This window comes from Narcine bancroftii, chromosome 6 (genome assembly GCF_036971445.1).
Source record: "Narcine bancroftii isolate sNarBan1 chromosome 6, sNarBan1.hap1, whole genome shotgun sequence".
NCBI lineage: Eukaryota > Metazoa > Chordata > Chondrichthyes > Torpediniformes > Narcinidae > Narcine > Narcine bancroftii.
Genome location: NC_091474.1, coordinates 158,525,331 through 158,545,126, shown reverse-complemented (window position 1 = coordinate 158,545,126; position 19,796 = coordinate 158,525,331). Strand labels below are relative to the sequence as shown.

General features: G+C 41.6%; 1 protein-coding gene across 6 annotated transcripts in view; it reads left to right on the top strand.

The window, feature by feature from the left end:
* The window catches only part of LOC138736645 (cytosolic 5'-nucleotidase 1A-like), a 150,571-nt gene that overhangs the window by 72,067 nt on the left and 58,708 nt on the right, over positions 1-19,796 (top strand). For 4 of the 6 annotated variants that reach the window (XM_069886473.1, XM_069886469.1, XM_069886475.1 and 1 more), the window contains exon 6: positions 16,349-16,381. The exons of the other annotated variants lie outside the window; for them this stretch is intronic. In XM_069886473.1, coding sequence (XP_069742574.1) covers positions 16,349-16,381 — 33 coding nt within the window. The remainder of the gene's footprint in view (positions 1-16,348; positions 16,382-19,796) is intronic. 6 annotated transcript variants of the gene reach the window in all.

The following is a 19,796-nucleotide window of genomic DNA, read 5'->3' as shown; positions in this document are numbered from 1 at the left end:
TATAGGAATTGCTTTGCCTAAAAATGAGAAACTGCAGAGATGTATTTACAGCTCAAGCCATCATTGCAAACCATTCGCCCATCCATAGACTACTCTATACCTCTCACTGTTTTGGGAGGGCTAGTGACGTATTATCCCACCCCAATCTTATTCTCTTTCCACCTCCACTCCCCTTCTGTCAGGCAGAAGATGCGTGAATTTGAAGTTGTAAACATCCAGATTCAAGGATGGTTTTTTTCCTGCTTTTATCAGACTCTTAAGAGGATCTCTCATAGGCAAAAGTTCAAGTTTACATTTATTATCATGTAATAGGTTTGTTTTGAATGCTATTAAAAAAGTATATCCATACAGAAGTAGAGCAGATTAAAATAGTAGAATTTCAATGAGGGATCAGTTTGAATGGAAGAAGACTAACATTATTTTACCAGTGAGAGGTTTGTTTGATCATCTGATAGCTACAGGAATGAAACTGTCCTTGAATCTGGAGAGTGATTTTGAATCATCTTCCTGATGGGAGGAGGGAGATAAGAACATGGCCAGGATGGGATGAGTCCTTTAGGATGTTGACTGTTTTTCCAAGGTTTTGTTGAATTTACATTTCTCTGCAGTTGACACCTTGCATTTATTTTAACTTTACTTTTTTTCTATAACCTTTGATAGTTGACTTACATTGCTCACTATATTGTTTACTTATTTGTTTATCTGTTATTGCACAACCTGGTGTATGAGTTGACTTACCTGGGTAGCATGCAAAACAAAGCTTTTTGCTATATCTTGGTACACAAGAAGAGGATGACTATCAGTTTTTAAAAAAAATAAATCTTAAAACTGGATCCTTTGGCTATAATGCCAAAAGAATGAATCAGAAACTTTCTCCTGATTCTCCCTCCTGCCCAGAATCTGCTTGGTCTTTGAATGCATGCTGGGATCTGCTTGGTCACATGTTCAGGAAATGAACATCTTGCTCCAAGAAAAGTTCATTTCAATCTCTTAACACTTTTTATTTCATGCCAGTGATTGTGAAAAGAAAATACACTTGAATTTTGTTAACAATTAGGCAAAGTGGCAATTTTATTTTTCTGTTAGTCTACATTTTCAACCATTTCTGACAGATATTGGTTAATATTACACTTCAAATATATAATTTAGTGCTGCATATTGAAAATATTGTAGTATTCCAGTACATTAACTCAGCCAGAGTCATTAGAATATCCAATTCATACACATACAAATTCCTTTACATTTCAATTTGAAATGGATAAAGCTACATGATTAGTGGAATGATATGCCAATGTTCAATTTACATTGCAGACAAATCATTTACATTAAAGATTTTTTCTTCAGACCTTGGAATTAAATGTTGCTATTTATTGCTTTTTATGGGTTTGTATTTCAGTTAAAAGTAATTTTTCAGCCTCCTGCCATACTTAAAGTAATTCACAAACATCCTGTATCCGATGGGTTTCAATTATCTCTTTTTGTGTGTTGTACTTTAGTATCATTTCTAATTGTTTTGGGTAGTCTTTGGTAAACATTGTTTATATTAAATCCATCTATATAAAATGCATTTAGCCAAACATGCAATTCACAGCTGGCATTAGGCTGGCAATGAAAACTGCATGTCCCTAACACAAAGATCGAATTGTCAATCTTATTTAACCAAATAGATGGGATTACAGTGGCCGTGATTAAGAGTTAGGATTAATTAACCTGTGACACACATTCTGCTTGAATTTCCCAAGATTGAGACATTAACTGTCCCTTTATCTCTCGTAAGCAGTTAAAATCCCAGCCTGCATCTTAACTCTGAAATCAATAGTTTATATTGTAAGCATTGTTTTTACAAGAAGAATCATGTTTTATTGTAAACTATATGAACAATATCATGTTCTGCCTTTTATTTTTACTAAAGCAGTATCCTCCAAGCAAAGAATCTCAAAGCAGTATCCAATTTATTTGACTTTGATTGAAAACAAAATACTCCACTAAAGCAAGAAAACTCCAGAGGAAACATAAATATAAAATTCTGCATAACACTCAAAAATCAATTCATTTAAGGTATAAATGACTATTCTGATAAACAAAGTTTCAATTGGTATTATGACATTTATTTGAAATATCTACAAATTGCTTCACATAGCAGTGAAGACATCACTAAAATGAATGAAAGTTTCTAGGTCAAAAGCACTGTCAAGTTATTCCATGTTATCTGTAGGCTGAAATCTACAGGCTCTTTATCAAAAAACTACAAGGACAAACTGTTCTCAGGCAAAGACATACCTGAACCTGGGATCAGTTTTACCTCTCCTCATTTGACAGGATGTTTGATTTGTATTTGATTACATTCAAACAAGAAGCAAGTAGCAGGCCAGTCATAAATAACATTAAACTGTTCAGTTTATGAAAAAAAAATTCCATCTGCAATCTTTTATTACTTTTTGATTGGAAATGCTCTTTATTATACATTTGGGAAAAAAACCTACTTGATCCATTACTTTGATATTATAAATAACAGTGGAAAATGTGTTGTAATCTAATTAGTACAATGTTAGTTGCATCTGAACTATTAACAGTAAGATAATAGTGTGCACAAAATCTGAATCTACATTGAGTAGTGATCAATCAATTACATTGCAAATTAGTTCCTCTGTATCTTTCCACAGATGGAGGAGTATTAAATGTCATACATTTTCCCCTGGCTTCTGGAGACGCATTTTAATGTGTCATTATCAGTAGATGGCCAGGACAATAATGACAGTTCTACAGAATATATTTATCCTCAGTCAATGAAGAAATCAATCTTAGTGGTTCTTTGGGCAATGATTATTGGAACAAGAATATTAAAAAGTTCATGGCTAGTCACTTTAAAGCCTGTGGCTCAGGATAAGACAATGAAGGCATAGCTGTATCCCCAGTATTAAATATCCATCAGGAAGGAATGAAGAACTGATTATGTTTTAGTCATTAAATTTCACAAAATAATAAACCTACTGCTTTTACCAATAATATTAAACTGACCAAGAAAAAACTGCCATCAGCAGAAAGAGAAAATTCTATCCAAATCCCATTAAAATGAAAACATACATTTTGTATAATTTATGTTTCATATAACTTCATTAAATATCACATAACCTCATTTAGATGTCAAACCATATTTAAGGATAAGGTTTATATATGTAGAAATTTTATCAGTTAATCTTGTATATCTGAAGGATCTGTTAGCATGTAGAAATTGTAACAATATCTCATCAATGCATCTGGTGTAATCCATACAAACCCCAAGTCATAATTAGTGAAAATGTGGGCTTGATATAGAACAAAGAATACAAAAATGATTCTATCTTTCATTTTGGCATGGGCAAGATTCCATATTATTTACACTGTCCTTACAAATTCTCACAGGAAGGGATTGTACAGAAACCCTCCTTATCGAGGGATTATTTGGATTTTACAATAGTTGCTGTGCAATCAATTATTGTGTCTTTGAATAATCTCCTAGCAGCTCTCTTATTATTTTATTCAAACCAACATCCAGCTCCCAGGAGAAAACTTCAGGGTGGCAAAAAAAATACTGGCAAGGTTTCAATAGGGCCTTGCGCTCCCCTGTCGAGTGATTGGATACTCGAACCATAGAACACTCCAGCACAGAAAACAAGCTATTCGCCCATTCTAGTCTGCTGAAATATCATTCCGCTAGTCCCACTGACCTGCACCCATTCCATAACCCTCCAGACCTCTCCCATCCATGTATCTATCCAATTTATTCTTAAAACTTAAGCGTGAACCTGCATCAGATGGCAGCTCATTCCACAATCACCACTCTCTGAGTGAGGAAGTTCCACCTAATGTTTCCCCTAAACCTTTCCCCTTTCACCCTAAAGCCATGTCTTTCCTAATACTTTCCTAATCTAAGTGGAAAGAGGCTACTCCCATTTACTCTGTCTATACCCCTCATAATTTTGTAAACCTCTATCACATCTCCTCTCATTCTTCTAAAGAATAAAGTCCTAACCTGTTTAATCTTACCCTGTAATTCAACTCCTGAAGACCCGGCAACATTCCAGTAAATCTTCTCTGCAGTCTTTCGATCTTACTGATATCCTTCCTGTAGTTTGGTGACCAGAACTGCACAAAATACTCCAAATGTGCCCTCACCAATGTCTTATACAATTTCACCATAACATCCCAACTCCTATACTCAATACTTAGGTTTTAAAGAAAGCTTTTAGCATCTTGGACTTCATAAATCAGTCTACCTGTAACGCCACTTATTATTCCCAGATCCCTTTGTTCCTCCACACACCTCAGTGCACTACCATTTAATATGAATGTCCTACCTTAGTTTGTCCTTCCAAATTTCAACAGCTCACAGTTGTTATCTGCCATCTTCCATCTGCCATTTCCTGGCCCATTTTCTCCAGATGCTCCAAATCCCTCTGCAGCTTTGAAAACCTTCCTCAATGTCCACAACACCTCCAATCTTGGTGTCATCAGCAAACTTACCAATCCAGTTTACCACATTATCATCCAGATCATTGATATGGACAACAAACAACAATGGTCCCAACACCAATCACAGGCCTCCATTCTAAGAAGCCATCATCCACTACAACTTTCTGTTTTCTCCCATTCAGTCATTTCAAATCCAATTTACATCCTCTCCATGGATACCTAGTGTCTGAACCTACTGAACTATCCTCTCATGTTGGACCTTGTCAAAGGCCTTACTAAAACTCCACGTAGACAACACCCGCAGCCTTTCCTTCATCTACTTTCTTGGTAAAGTCATCAAAAAACTATCTTCTTTGGCTTGGCTTCGCGGACGAAGATTTATAGAGGGGTAATGTCCACGTCAGCTGCAGGCTCGCTTGTGGCTGACAAGTCCGATGCGGGACAGGCAGACACAGTTGCAGCGGTTGCAAGGGGAAATTGGTTGGTTGGGGTTGGGTGTTGGGTTTTTCCTCCTTTGTCTTTTGTCAGTGAGGTGGGCTCTGCGGTCTTCTTCAAAGGAGGTTGCTGCCCACCGAACTGTGAGGCGCCAAGATGCACGGTTTGAGGTGATATCAGCCCACTGGCGGTGGTCAATGTGGCAGGCACCAAGAGATTTCTTTAGGCAGTCCTTGTACCTCTTCTTTGGTGCACCTCTGTCTCGGTGGCCAGTGGAGAGCTTACCATATAACACGATCTTGGGAAGGCGATGGTCCTCCATTCTGGAGACGTGACCTACCCAGCGCAGTTTGATCTTCAGCAGTGTGGATTCGATGCTGTCGGCCTCTGCCATCTCGAGTTCTTCGATGTTGGAGATGAAGTCGCTCCAATGAATGCTGAGGATGGAGTGGAGACAACGCTGGTGATGCCGGTAGAGGACCCATGATTCAGTGCCGAACAGGAGTGTGGGTATGACAACGGCTCTGTATACGCTAATCTTTGTGAGGTTTTTCAGTTGGTTGTTTTTCTAGACTCTTTTGTGTAGTCTTCCAAAGGCGCTATTTGCCTTGGCGAGTCTGTTGTCTATCTACTTTCTTGGTAAAGTCATCAAAAAACTATATAAGGTTTGTTAAACACAATCTACCATGCACAAAGCCATTCTGACTATCCTTAATTAGCCCTTGGCTGTCCAAATACCCATATATCCGATCTCTCAGAACATCCTCCAATAATTTGCCTACTACTGATGTCAGACTCACTGGTCTGTAATTTCATAGTTTACTTTTAGAGCCTTTTTTTAAACAGAACAACATGAACTATTCTCCAATTCTCTAGCACCTCACCCGTCACTAAGGATATTTTAAGTATTTTGCCAGGGCCCCTGTAATTTCTACACTAGTTTACCTCAATGTCCAAGGGAATGTCAGGCCCAGGGATTTATCTACCTTTATTCGTGGTAAGGCACCAAGCACATCATCCTCGTTAATCTCTACATGTTCCATGCCACTATTGTTTGTTTTCGCTACTTCCTTATACACTATGCCAGTTTCCTGAAGCAAAAAAAAACTGTTTTAAGATCTCCCCCATCTCTTGAGGCTCCACAATATAGACAACCACTCTGATCTTCTAGGGTACCAATTTTGTCCCTTACTACCCTTTTATTCTAACTACTCTAACATAGAACAGTGGACTGGAAAGTGCAGCTCTGTGGGTGTTCTTACTATGTTAAATCTATTGCTAATGGTTTAGATAGAGCCTGGAACTTTATTTTCAAACAGAGAAGTGCTCTCAGTCCTGGGCCTTGATAGATTTGAGAGCCTGAAACATTCCGAATAAGTGCATTTGTCTATGCATACATAATGCTCTACTCCTTGTTCTTGCATTGTGTTCTAACTTTACAATTAATGTTCCAGTGTTCTTGTATTCCTGAGAATACTGGCTTAATAGAGTAAAAGGAAAATGAAAATATTCTGTTGGTCCTAAAGGAAGATGTGTATGATAGTTCAGGATAAATGAGGTGGATGTCCATGTACTTGTGTTCCATTTGACTATGGTCTTTTCAGTAACTACAACCATGAATACTTGCAATTTTACTATATGCACACACTTCCCATGGAATTTGGTGTATTAATAATCCCTTTCGCACTTGAATGTAGTCCTAGAAAATAACGGCCAATCAGCCTTTAAAATGTCTAGTGTGAAAGGAAAATTGTCTCGACGCCAGTATCAGATGACGTCATCTCATGCCGGGGATGGACTGCCTTGATACAACCCATGGCATCTGCAGACGCTGGTGTTGCAATCAGGCAAGGTAGAATGGGCAATTGCATTGTGGGATGAAAATGAACCAAGTTTTTGCATGAGTGCAGGAAGATGTAGGAAGAAAAGATTAAAATGAAGGTATAAACTTTGATGTGGGCAAGTCACAGCAGGAGGGAGAGAGAGAGTGGAAATAAATAACAATAAATAGCAATAGCGATCAATTTTTAACCAGCATGGGAAAGTTGGTAGCACTACAGCGCACAATTTATAAAGACTGTGTGGAAAAAGCAATAGCACACCTGTCTTCCTAGAATGCTGTTCAGCAGAGAAACCCCTCCATGAGTGCTTCGTGCAAACGGCCCTTTCCCTGAGAGGGAAAGTCCACCATTGCTTTTTCCCATTGTATTTATAAATTGTGCGCCATAGTGCTATCAACTTTCCCACGCTGCTTAAAATTTGTCCGCTATTGCTATCTATTTCTTAGTACTTTCCCATGAACTCTTATATAGGTCGACAGAACAACAATGGCTGAAGGGCTCATTCTGTGCTGTGCATAAAGCTTAAATATGTTATAATTAGGCATGATTAATTTTATTCAAATATAGGATCAGGTCCACCATCGCTCAATGCATCATAACGTTACTAGTAGAAGGTAAAACAGTCCTAACTCTGGGAATGCTCCTTGCAAGTGCGAAAGTGTTCATTGTCCCAGTTAGTGTGAAAAACTAAACCCCATTCCTAATCCCTGGACACTGAACAGCTGATTTAGATGGATGCAAGTGTAAAACCTGCTAGTAAAATATACATCATCTGTGGAAACAGGTTCTTATTAGTAAAGTATATTAGTCTTTAGTTGCTTGTGTTCTGATTATAGATATCAAAGATACAAGCTAAATCATAACCTCAGAATTTAACAGTTTGACCAACTCAGATTATCTAGGCCTACCTGTCTTTTCTGCAGGTCATTGCACCACAGGCTAATATTAAAATTAATTAATTGTGCTGTAAGCTATTCATGCTGTGTGGACCTGATTAAAGCTGGACCTTGGTGTGTATTCTACAAACTATTAAATGAAGAATGACAATGACAGTCAATTAAAACCTTTGTATTTATATGTAAATTTACTAAACATGGTTCCAGCAGGCTGCAGCATTTCAACAGGGTTGAGAGCAATAATAGGACCCACATATTGGTGCCAACCTTAAGGCATTATTTTCAGTCCTGTGGATGTTTAGAGAAATTAGCTATCTGTATTTTAGTCAATTATGTGTTCATATCAACCTTAGAAATGTAATTTATATTTAAAAGAACATGTGCCACCTGTTATCAGCATTTCCTGGTGACATGTAATGCTAATTCACTGAACTTAACAATTCTGATTCCATACTTAAAGTCCCCTATAGGCACAATTTATAGTGCAGACAGACATGCTAGGTTCACATTCCTGGGAATATTGATGCAATTACCTTAGCTCATTTCTTGGAGAGCTTTGCTAACAATCTAGAAAGTGAATTTCAACTTGTTGGCCTCAACTGGGAAAAAAACAGGAGAAGCTTTGTGCAGTTTCTCATCTCCTTTCGCAAATTCAGTTAAAATATTCCCATGCTTCTCAACTGAAAAGCTCTTTTGGCTTGTATAAAATAATTGAACCATGGATTTCCCAGAGAGTATGCAATTGTATTCTTGAAGGATAGAGGTAAATGTGTTAGTGAAATCAGGATATAGCAGAGATGAACTTTGCTGTATATCATTCACCATTGCCGATCTTAACAGATGTGTACCTAATTATGCAAATACTAGAAATGGCTTCATGTATTTTGAGTAAGCAGAAAATGGAAAAACTCTCCACAGAATTTGATGGATCTTCATAAACAACCTTCCCTGAGATGTGCGGCAAAGCACTTTCCTTTTGCTGCTGATGGCAAAATTGAGACAAACATCTTTGGCAAAAAGCTAAAGTTTACATCGACACTTTAAAGGACTGAAGTGCAATAAACCAAAGTGTTGGAGAAACTCAGCAGGTCATGCAACACTGCAGACTTCCTGTTTAACTTAAATGACTGGGGCAAGGTTAAGAGGAACATAATAAGATATTAAAAGGGAGATTACAAGTAATTATCAGTGAACAAATGTGATAAAAATAACAGAAATTCTATAGGAAAATGTTAAGAAGTAAAATAACAAAAGCGGTAGGTCAGGTAACGTCTGCAAAGATGGAAACAGAATTAACATTTCAGGTCGATGATTCTAACTATCTCTTAATTTCTGCAAAAACTACAAAATCTTGTTATAATAATTAGTGACTTGTTTGACTTGACTGTTTTATACTAAGGTCACGCACACTTCTCTGTCAGAGGAAAATTTATACGTCACTAAGAAATGCAACTTAAATTATTGTATGCCATGGCCCAAGCCATTCAGCTCATTTTGTCTGTGTCAGAACTCTAAATGAGTATTTCCATTGCCTTTCAGCCACTGCATCACAATCCTAACAAAGTGATGAGTGGTGCACCTCAGGGATTGGTGCTGGGAACATTGCTGTTTGTCATCTATATCAATGATCTCTCTGATCATGTGGTAAATTGATACAGCAAGTTTGTGGACATTGAAGAATTTGGAGTATTGTGTGCAGTTTTATCACCAAACTACAGGAAAGTTATCAATTAGATAGAAAGAGTGGAGAGAAGATTTACTAGGATGTTGCCCGGACTTAAAGAACTGAGTTACAGGGAGAGGTAAAATAGGTTCAAGATTCAAGATACCATTTATTGTTGAAATTCCCTTTTGCCTGCTGCAAGGCAGACAGATTTGCCACTGGAAGAAATTGCCTAAGCACCTCTTATATTTCTTACAGTCAGACCTACAGTCAGACTTAGAGTCAGAGAAAGAGAAGCAAAAGAGAGTTCCCCGAGTGTCCACAGATTTGCCTCTTGCGCTTCTGCAGCCTCCACTGCCACCCAGCGTCCAGTCCAAACAATTGGCAACCCCGAGCTCAGATACAGTCAGAGACTCCTCAGTGCCCTTGGCACCCTCTCACATCCTGGTTCCGATACCTGGTGCTCCTCTGGCCAGTTCGAGTGAGTCTCCAGCAGTCCGCTGCAAGTCTCCCGACACCAGTCTCCAGCAGCCTGCAGGTTCCATGGATTCCTCACCTCGAGTCGCCATCAGACCACACTGGTCCTTCAACCTCAGAACCTCCTCACTAGTCCACCTCCTTGGTCACAGTCCCGTGGGTCATCTCTTCCACTTCTCCTTCTCAGACAAGGGGTGTTTTGTCTGACCTGTGGTGCCCTGTTCCAGTTCTCCGCTTCTCCAGCTGCTTCCAATTAATAGGTGTTGCGATCTTGGGCACAGATCCCAAGGTCGCAGGATCTCAAGTAAAACCATTGTCGGTTCCCTCAATGGGACTTGGGCACAGATTCCAAGGTCGCAGGATCTCAAGTAAAACCACTGTCGGTTCCCTCAATGGGCTGTTCCAAGCCCGTAAGGAACCGACAGCAGTTGACTGGGCAGCTGGACCCCACAGGAGCACTGCATCTCTGTTCCCTCACTCCCTGTGGGTATGCACCAGTGGCAGCACTACCACTACATTGGCTCCAGCAGTACCGCCAAAGTTTGGACTTTATTCCCTGAGGGGAGATTTGATAGGGGTAACATTAGGGAAACTTCTTTGCACAGAGTGGAACAAGCTGCCAGATGAAGTGGCAAATGCAGGCTCAATTTTAATATTTAAGAAGAATTTAAACAGGTACATGGATGGAAAAGTATGTATAGAGGGCTGTGCACTGCGTTCAGGTCCATGGGTTGGACCTGGCAAAAAAAATGGTTCGGCACAGACTAGAAGGGCTGAATGGGCCTGTATCTGTTCTGTAATGTTCTGTAGTTCTATGTACCTGTAACTAAAGCTTCTTGTAGATAGAAACAGTTTCTCTCTATTGACACTATAAAAATACTGCAATCTTGAAGATCAACCTTTTCTCCTCTGAAGAGAACAATTTTAGTTTTTTCTTTTCTCCACAGCACTGATACCTTTCTGTAAATAGATTCTCTCTTGTCTTGGCTGGACTTCCTGCAATATGGTGTATTATTTCTTAATCCATTCATTAATTAACTAGATACTGTCACATTTGTGGCCCGAAATGTGAAGTTAATAAAACATTAAACACAAGTTTATCAGGTAAACTTCTTAGTGTCTCTTTATTCTCCGGTTTTCTTTGTTCTTGTGTTCTTATCTCTCTCTCATACCACGTGACTTCCGGTACATCTCATACATATTCATTATCATGACATCCCTCCTTTAATCAGAAATAAACTTTACCTTCACTTACCAATATCCCTCGGAAACATACAAACATCGTAACTAATGGTAATACTATAACTCAACTACATAAAGTTTACTTCCTACAGCATTCATACATGCACTTTATGATATAAGATTAAAATACTGTCCCAAAGTTCTTATTAAAACTATGGCACAAAGTCTTCGTATCGTTTGGGCACTTTCCGGTTTCGTTTCAGCCTGCCTGCGATATTGTCGTCGCTTCTCGGTTGTTCCCTCTCGGCGTCGGCAATACTGCTCGCCACGGCTTCGGGTGTTTCTGGCGCTCTAGTCACTTCATCAGGAGTGCTGGTAACTGCCTCTGGAACATCATCAAGTCTCTCAGTTTCAGCATCTCGTATTGGCCTTTCAACCTCTTTGCTCGATGTATCTATGGACTGGTACCTTTTTACACCTGATACATTTCTCTTATACAGGACTCCAGTCGGAGACTTGACTGTCACCATACTGCCACTTCTGGATACGACAGTATAGGGTTGATGGTAATAAGGTGTGTCTAGCTTACCACCAGTTTCATGCCTCACTAGAACATTATCTCCTGGCATGATGTCTGAGTACTTGGCTCCACGTTTCAAATCTGTGTACAGGTTTGCTGCACCTTTCTTTTCAGTATTGTGGTCCCTCATCTCCTGGTCGTCTCGGATTTCCTTTATTTCTGGCATTTTTGTGTGGATTTTTCTCCCAAAAAATGCTTCTGCAGGACTTTTTCCAGTGGTTGCATGAGGCGTTGCTCGATAGACAGCCACATAAGATAGCAATGCTTCTCGCCAATTTTGTCCTTCTGCGTGTGCAATCCTCAATCGTTTTTCAATGGACTGATTTTGTCTCTCTACTTCTCCGTTGGCTTGCGGCCATTTCGGAGTTACTTTATGATGGTGGATACCTGTGGTCCTCATGTATTCCGCAAATGTCTCTGAAATGAATTGTGGACCAATGTCAGAGTATAATGTAACAGGTAATCCATATCTCGCGAATATCTCTGCTAACACTTGTATTGTTTTTTCAGTGGTTGTGGACTTCAACACCACGTACTCATAGTATCTGCTGTAGTAATCTATCACTACCATAATTGATTCGCCCGTCGGTAAAGGTCCAAGAAAATCAACAGCTACGTCGATCCATGGTCCTGTCGGGAGTTGCGTACTCCGGATCGGTTCTGGCGGATTACTCCTACTTATGATTTGACATCCGTGACAAGTTTTAACAAATTTCTCGGCGTCTTTATCACAACTTGGCCACCATACCTTTGTCCTGAGGTTTTGCTTGGTACTAACAATGCCTAGGTGTCCTTCATGCGCTAAGGATACGATCTTCGGTCTCAATCTTTGCGGAATCACCAATCTGCAACCTCTTAATACACAAAGTCTGATGCAACAAAGTTCGTTTCTAATGGGAATGTAAGCCTTGTGAGTACACTTGTCCCATTGTCCACTCTGTATGCATTCTCTTACTTCCATGAGTTCTGGATCATGTTCGGATTCTCTCTCGACTTCCTTCGTAGTCACAGCTTTCGGTGTCGACTGAATAGCTATGAAGCGTACAAAGCTCTCGGTTTCTGTCCCCAATTCTGACTTCGATTGTGGACATCCATCCTTCACCAATCTGGACAGCGGATCAGCAATGTTTGCTTTCCCTGCAATGTGGATTACTTTATATTTGTAGGGTTGTAGTCTGAGTACCCATCTCTCTATTCTGGTACATGGTTTGGATCTAGGTGCATAGATCACCTCTAATGGCTTATGATCTGTGATGAGTTCAAATTGAATGCCGTATAAATATGCTTGGAACCTCTCACAGGCCCATACAAGTCCGAGTGCTTCTTTCTCTGTCTGAGAGTATCTTCCCTCCACATCTGATAACGATCTGCTGGCATAGGCAATGATTCTTGGTCCTCCATCATGCATCTGGACCAACACGGCTCCTAAACCAACCGGGCTGGCATCTGCTATGACTTTGGTTGATGCCGCCGGATCGTAATATCCAAGAGTTTTTGCATCTGTCAGGCTTTGCTTCAGCACTGTGAACGCTTTCTTCTGCTCAGATCCAAAATGAAATGGTACACCTTTTTGCTGGTTAGTTTCCTTAGTGGTTCTGCCACTGTAGCGAAATTAGGAATGAACTTTGCACAAAAATTAACCAATCCTAGGAAACTCCTCACCTCTGTTGCATTCTGAGGTGCACGTGCCTCTGCAATAGCTTTCACCTTGGCCTCTGCAGGGTTTAGTCCTTTCCGTGTAAGTCTGTGTCCCATGAAGTCCATTTCTGACACACCGAACTGGCACTTGTTTCCATTCACGGTAAGGCCTGCCTCCTGTAGTCTAGATAGTACATGCCTCAATCGTTTGTCATGCTCTTCCTTCGTTGGTGCATGGACTATAATGTCATCAGAAATGTTGGCAACTCCAGGAATGCCTTGAATCACTCGACGGATTTCATACTGGTAGATCTCCGAAGCTGCATTAATTCCAAATGATAGTCTCTTGTAACGATACAGTCCACAGTGAGTCACAAATGTAGTTACATCTCGGGAACCTGGATCCAACTCTAATTGATGATAGCCCCATTTCAGATCAATTTTTGAGAATATCTTACTGGTAGTTAGTTCTTGAAGTATTTCCTCCACTGTTGGTATAGGGTGTCGTTCTCTAATTATAGCTTCATTAGCCATTCTCATGTCAACACATAGTCTTATGTCACCCTTTGGTTTGGGCACAATCACTACTGGACTGACCCATTGTGTCGAATGTTCCACCGGTTCAATAATGTCTTGTTCGATCAATTCTTTAATTTTGGCTTCGACTTTCCCACGAAGTTCAAACGGAATTCGGCGCATTGGTTGTGCCTTGGGTTTGACCGTTTCATCTACCGCTAGCTTCAATTGTCGACCTTTCAGCTTTCCTACTCCTTGGAAGACTGCGGGGAATTCTTGCTTCATATCCTCGTCTGACTGAATTGAATTGACACAAGCTCCAATATGAAGTATTGCCAGGTCTTGCGCTGTGCTTCTACTCAACAATGGTTCTCCCCTCTCTTCTATGACCATAAACTCTGCTTCGGTGTACTTATCTCCAGCTTCAACAGTTGCAGTAAAACATCCAATGGTCTGCAATGGCTTGGTTGCTGTGTATGGATACAGTTTCTTGGAACACTTCTTTGAGGTACAGATGATCTTTTTCCTTTTCAACTTCTCCCATAAATGTCGATCAATCACATTACTGTCACTGCCTGAGTCTACAATGACCTGAACTGTCACTCCACCAATGATCACTGGGACCTTCTCATGATGTACATCATTCAACGTAAATTGGTAACAACTCTGTTCCTCCTGGGTATCATCATCGTCACCGTCTATCTGCCGAATGGTATCTTTCTTTCCAGGATACTTTCCTTTCCCCCAGGCTTTGCCTTTGGAAGTTGTACTCTTCCTCTTCTGGTCTGCATTGGACTTGCTTTTGCACTTCTTTGCAAAGTGGTCCTTACTCCACACTTTCTGCAAACTTTGCCTTTGGCCGGGCAATATGGGTCTTTTCCAAAATGACCTCGGTTTCCACATCGATAACACTCCACGTCATGTGTCGGCGTATATCTTGGCTGATTATGGCGATGTGAGAGCCTCTTAATTTGCTGGCTTGAGTTGTCTTTCAGGGTCATGGTATGAAATTGCCCTTCAACAGCCTCTAATGCAGCAGCAATGGTTAAAGCGTCGGTGAGTTCCAACTCACTCCCTCTTTCCAGTAGACGTCTTCTGAATTGATCTGATCTACAGTGCTGTACGACTTGATCCAATAATTGGTTGTCCAAATCAGCTGGCATGTAATTGCATCCAACAGCTAGCTGGCGTAGTCTCGTCACGTACTGAGCAATTGTCTGGCCATCTTCTTGTCTCGTTCTCCGAAACAAATGGCGTTGAAATGTAGCATTCGGTGTCACTACATAGTGTGCATTTAATGCATCTACCACTTTCTGGTACTCATCCTTTCTTCCAGTATTCAAAAGTGTCTTAAATGTTTCCCGAACTGAGGGTCCTGCAGTGAAAAGAAGTAACCCCCTTCTCTGCACTTTTTGTTCAACTGTACTGGTATCTAGAAATATGCCACGACTGTCGGTGTAGGATTCAAATTTTTCCATCCATGCCTTCCACTTCACACTTACAGTGCTTGCATCACCAGTCAGGTCAAAATGAGCAATTCCACTATGTGTTAGAAAGTCTGCCCCAGCCATGAGGAAATATTCCAGCCCCAAAAGTACTGAGTCAAAGAGAAAATTCTTATCACTTTGAAGTTGTCTGTAATCCTCTGTAATCTTGTTTAGTCTTTAATTTTCTTCAAGCTTCTTTCATCCTCATCGCCAATGTCACATTTGTGGCCCGAAATGTGAAGTTAATAAAACATTAAACACAAGTTTATCAGGTAAACTTCTTAGTGTCTCTTTATTCTCCGGTTCCCTTTGTTCTCCTGCTTGTGTTCTTATCTCTCTCTCATACCACGTGACTTCCGGTACATCTCATACATATTCATTATCATGACAGATACATTAATGGTCTTAGCAGGATGAGATTGTAAATGCCATTGTTGGAAAATTATCAATTCAATGCAGTTAGTGTAGTGGTTAGCACAGCAGTATTACAGCACCATCAACATTGGTTTGAATCCAGGGCTGTTTATAAGGGTTTTGTATGTTCTACCCATGTCTATGTAGGTTTTCCCTAGTTGCTACAGTTTTCTTCTGCCCTTCAAAACATACAAGTGTTGTAGGTTGATTGATGTATTTGAGCAGCACAGGTTTGTGGGCCAGAAGGGCCTGTTACTGTGCTGTAGGCCTGATTTAATTTTTTAAAAATTATTATCTGAAGTGTGAGATAAAATGCTTTGTTAATGTGTTTGTCATCCAGTGATTGCTGATACTTCAATATATCTGTAAAGCAATGTACATTTGCAGAAATAAGCCAATTAAGTTCACTGTGTGAAAAACATTGTCAGGAATGGCAAGGTTTATCTGAAATCTTAAAGTGTGTTATGAATGATCATTTCAGGGAACTGTGACTACAAGTTGGGTGTGAATACGTTAAATATTCCAGGCTACATGATTTATAGATAGGACAGAGAAATTCATAAAGGACTATCAAAGCAAAGAAATGGTATAGCTGTAGGAGAAAGGAAGGAATTCAATATGGGTGATCAGGTAGTAGGAATGTTATGGATAAATGCAAGATAAACTAAATAATGTAAGTCAGACTTTCTGACAAAGAAAAATTAGAGATCAGTGAACATTTTGAAGAAATAATATGGTTATAACCTGAGATTTTTATTTTTACATAGACAGGAAGAAGTGGAACAGCTGAAGCAGCAAAGGTAACAATATTTCATCAAGTATTTTAGTTAGTTTTCATACAATAATGAAAAATCAATGATTTTATTGGAAGGTGATACACTATCAATGACCAATGACTCTCATCAGACAGAAGTTGTGATTAACAGGCTTTAATCGCCATAAACTGTAGACACGTCCCACATTTTGCTGGCCTGGTTCCAAGGCAGGTACTGAGGGAGGGGTTTGGGCATAACCGCCTTTATGGGGATTCTCAGGGGAGGAGTTACAGGTACAGGGACAGGCCAGCCCATACACTACCTTGGTATTAGACAGCTCTAGCAGTTATGCAATGGTTCCACCACATTCACCCTTTTTTAAAACAGAGTCCAGCGGGGTGAAGTGGATTAAAGTCCATTACAGGTTTAGCCTGTCCTCTGGTCTTGTCTGTTGTTGCAACCTTCATAGTGCTGGCTATGAGTCAGCTGTTGGGTCCTGCATGACAGGCTGGGGGTCTGGTGGCTGAAAAGAGTTAATAGGGTCAGGGGGAGGCGGTTGTAGGTTGTTTGGTCTCTAGTTGGAGTGGGGCCCCAGGTGCCATTAGTGCGGCTGGGTACCCAATTGTGTCTCCGTTAGTTGTGGGAGGGAGAGACATTGGTTGGTCGATTGTGGGAGTTCAGGCATGCGCCATGTTCTGGATGGAAATAATGTCTTTCTGTCCATCCTGGTGCTCCACATAACTGTACTGGGGGTTTGTGTGGAGGAGGTGGACCAGGGGGTCTGTCATATGGCTCCTGGTGTGTCTCCGAAGCAGGATGGGCCCTGGGGTCATCAGCCAGAATGGCAGCGTGGTTCCCGACATTGACTTCCTGGGGAAGGAAAACAGTCTTTCATGCAGGGTAGCATTTGTAGCGGTACAGAAGAGGGACCTGGTAGCATGATGTGCATCTGAGTGGACCTCTTGCCACTGGAAAACAGGATGGCTTTTTGACGAGGGCTAGGAGGACTGCCCTCCAAATAGTTGTGTTTTCCCTCTCCACCTGGCTATTTCTTTGGGGGTTGTATCTGGTGGTCCTGCTCATGGCTATACACTTTGCCAGAGGGTACTGGTGCAACTCGTCACTCTTAAAGGAGGACTCCCGATCACTATGAATATAGCAGGGGTATCTGAACAGATTGAACAGTGCCTTGATGACTGTGGCTGTGGTCATGTCTGGGCAGGGGATGGCAAACAGGAAATGTGAGTATTCGTCGACAATGTTGAGAAAGTACACGTTCAAGTTGGTGGAGGGGAGGGAGCTCTTAAGTCCACACTCAGTCGTTCAAACGGGCAGTGGCCTTAATTAGATGAGCTTCCTTCAGCCGGTAGAATTATGGCTTTCACTCTGCACAAGTGGGGCAGTTCCATGTCAATTCACAGATATCCTTGACCAAATAAGGGAGGTTGCGAGCTCTAACGAAGTGGTGGTGAAGTCTGGTGACCCTGGCGTGTTAGCGCATGTCCCCTGGGACAGTGTATCAGAGGCTTGTTGAGCTTCCCAGGTTGTAGGTGGATAGTTTAATTCTCCATCTCAGGATCTTATCATTCTTAATTCTTCCCCACTACTTGTTATTAAATATAAAAGTGACTGCACGTTGGTCATTTAGCAGGGTGAACAGTTTGCCGGCCAGGTAGTACCTCCACTGGCCTGGACCTCCTACTCAATGGCTGTGCCAGAGTTTGGGGCCCTAGAGGGGGTGGGAATAAAATGCCACTGGCCTGCCGGCCAGGTTAAGGGTGGCAGCCAGAGCAAAGTCGGACGAATCACTCTCCACTTGGAAAGGGATGGATTCATCCACAGCGTGGATTGCTGCCTTGGCAATATTGTCCTTGATGTGTGTGAAGGCCGCTTGGCCTTCTGCTGATGGGGTGGGGGGTGGGGACACCTTACCTGCGTAATTAGGTTTAATAGGAGAAGAACCCCTAGCACCTTTTCAGGGCCTTTATGCTGTGGGGCAGGGAGTTCTAGCAGGGGGTGCATCCAGTCAGGATCAGGCCCAATGACTCAATTTTCCACCGTGCAACTGAGTGTAGTCAGATGTGAAGTGTGGAACATGCATTTCTTCTAGTTATATATGAGCTTGAGCTTTTGGGCATCTGGAGAAATTTATGTCAGTTAGTGTCAATGGTCCTGCTGGTCATGTTGTCCAGATAGAGGAACGTGGCCTTTAACCCATGGTCATCCACCATCTGGTACATCTGCCTTTGAAAGACAGAAACCCCGTTGGTGACTCCAAAGGGGACCCTGAGAAAGTAGTAAAGGCAGCCATCTGTCTCGAACACCGTGAATTGGCTGTCCTCCAGACGGATCGGGAACTGGTAGTATGCCGAATTAAGGTCGATTGTTGAGAAGACCCAGTACTTGGTGATTTTATTCACCATGTTGGCTATGCAGGGGAGTGGATAGACATCCAGCTGGGTGAATCGGTTGATGGTCTGACTGTAGTTTACGAACATGCGGTGCTTCTCCCTGATCTTTACTACCACCGATTGTGCCCTCCATGGGCTGGTGCTAGGTTCTATAACCCCTTTAGCCAGAAGTTGTTTAACTTCTGCTCTAATGAAGGCTCTATCCCTAAGGATGTATCGCCTGCTTTTGGCGGTGACAGGCTTGCAGTCAGGGGTTGAGGTTCGCAAACAAGGTCGGCAGTTGTGCAATTGGCGGGTTTCTGGATGCCGATTGGCCCAGTTCAGAGGGGAGGATGTGTGTTTTAAAATTTGGTCATTGCGGACCATGAAGGAGGGGTGAGATCCATCATATTCCATTAGGACACTCTTTTGTTGGCACTGAAAGTCCAATCCCAATATGATTGGTGTGCAGAGTTGTGGCATAACAAGGACTTTATGGTGCAGTTACCGTGAATCTTGATCGAGTGGGATCTGGATACCAAAGAGACTTTGCACTTAGCTGGGGTCACTGCGAGGGCATAGTGCCATACTGTGTCTGAGTGTATGAAGCTCTCTATGCCCCTGGTATCAAACGTGACCGTTTACCTCAATGTCCATCATAGACCTGGCTAACTGATGTGAGCCATTTTGGTCCAGGATGATCGAGGTTAACATCTGATTGCTGTCTAATTCGCTGCTACTGGCTCGATGGTGCCATCCAAGATGGTGATTACCATGCTGTGCATGCGGTGCTGTTCCTCACTGCCAGAAATGATGCCGTCCCATGTTGTGGTCCCTATGGTCCTGTGAGCCATCCTCCCTGACCAGAAGTGACACAGTCCAAGATGGCGATGGCTGTCGACCTTACAGGGGACTGCTGGAGGAGGGTTTGGACTACATAACCTTTCATGGTACTCCCTCTTCCTGCAGCCTGAACAAGTCGCGTCTGTGGCCAAGCAGTTCCTACATGGATGCTTTGCATTTCCACAGAAGTGACACTTTGGGTGCTCGACGATGGCAACTTGGGATCC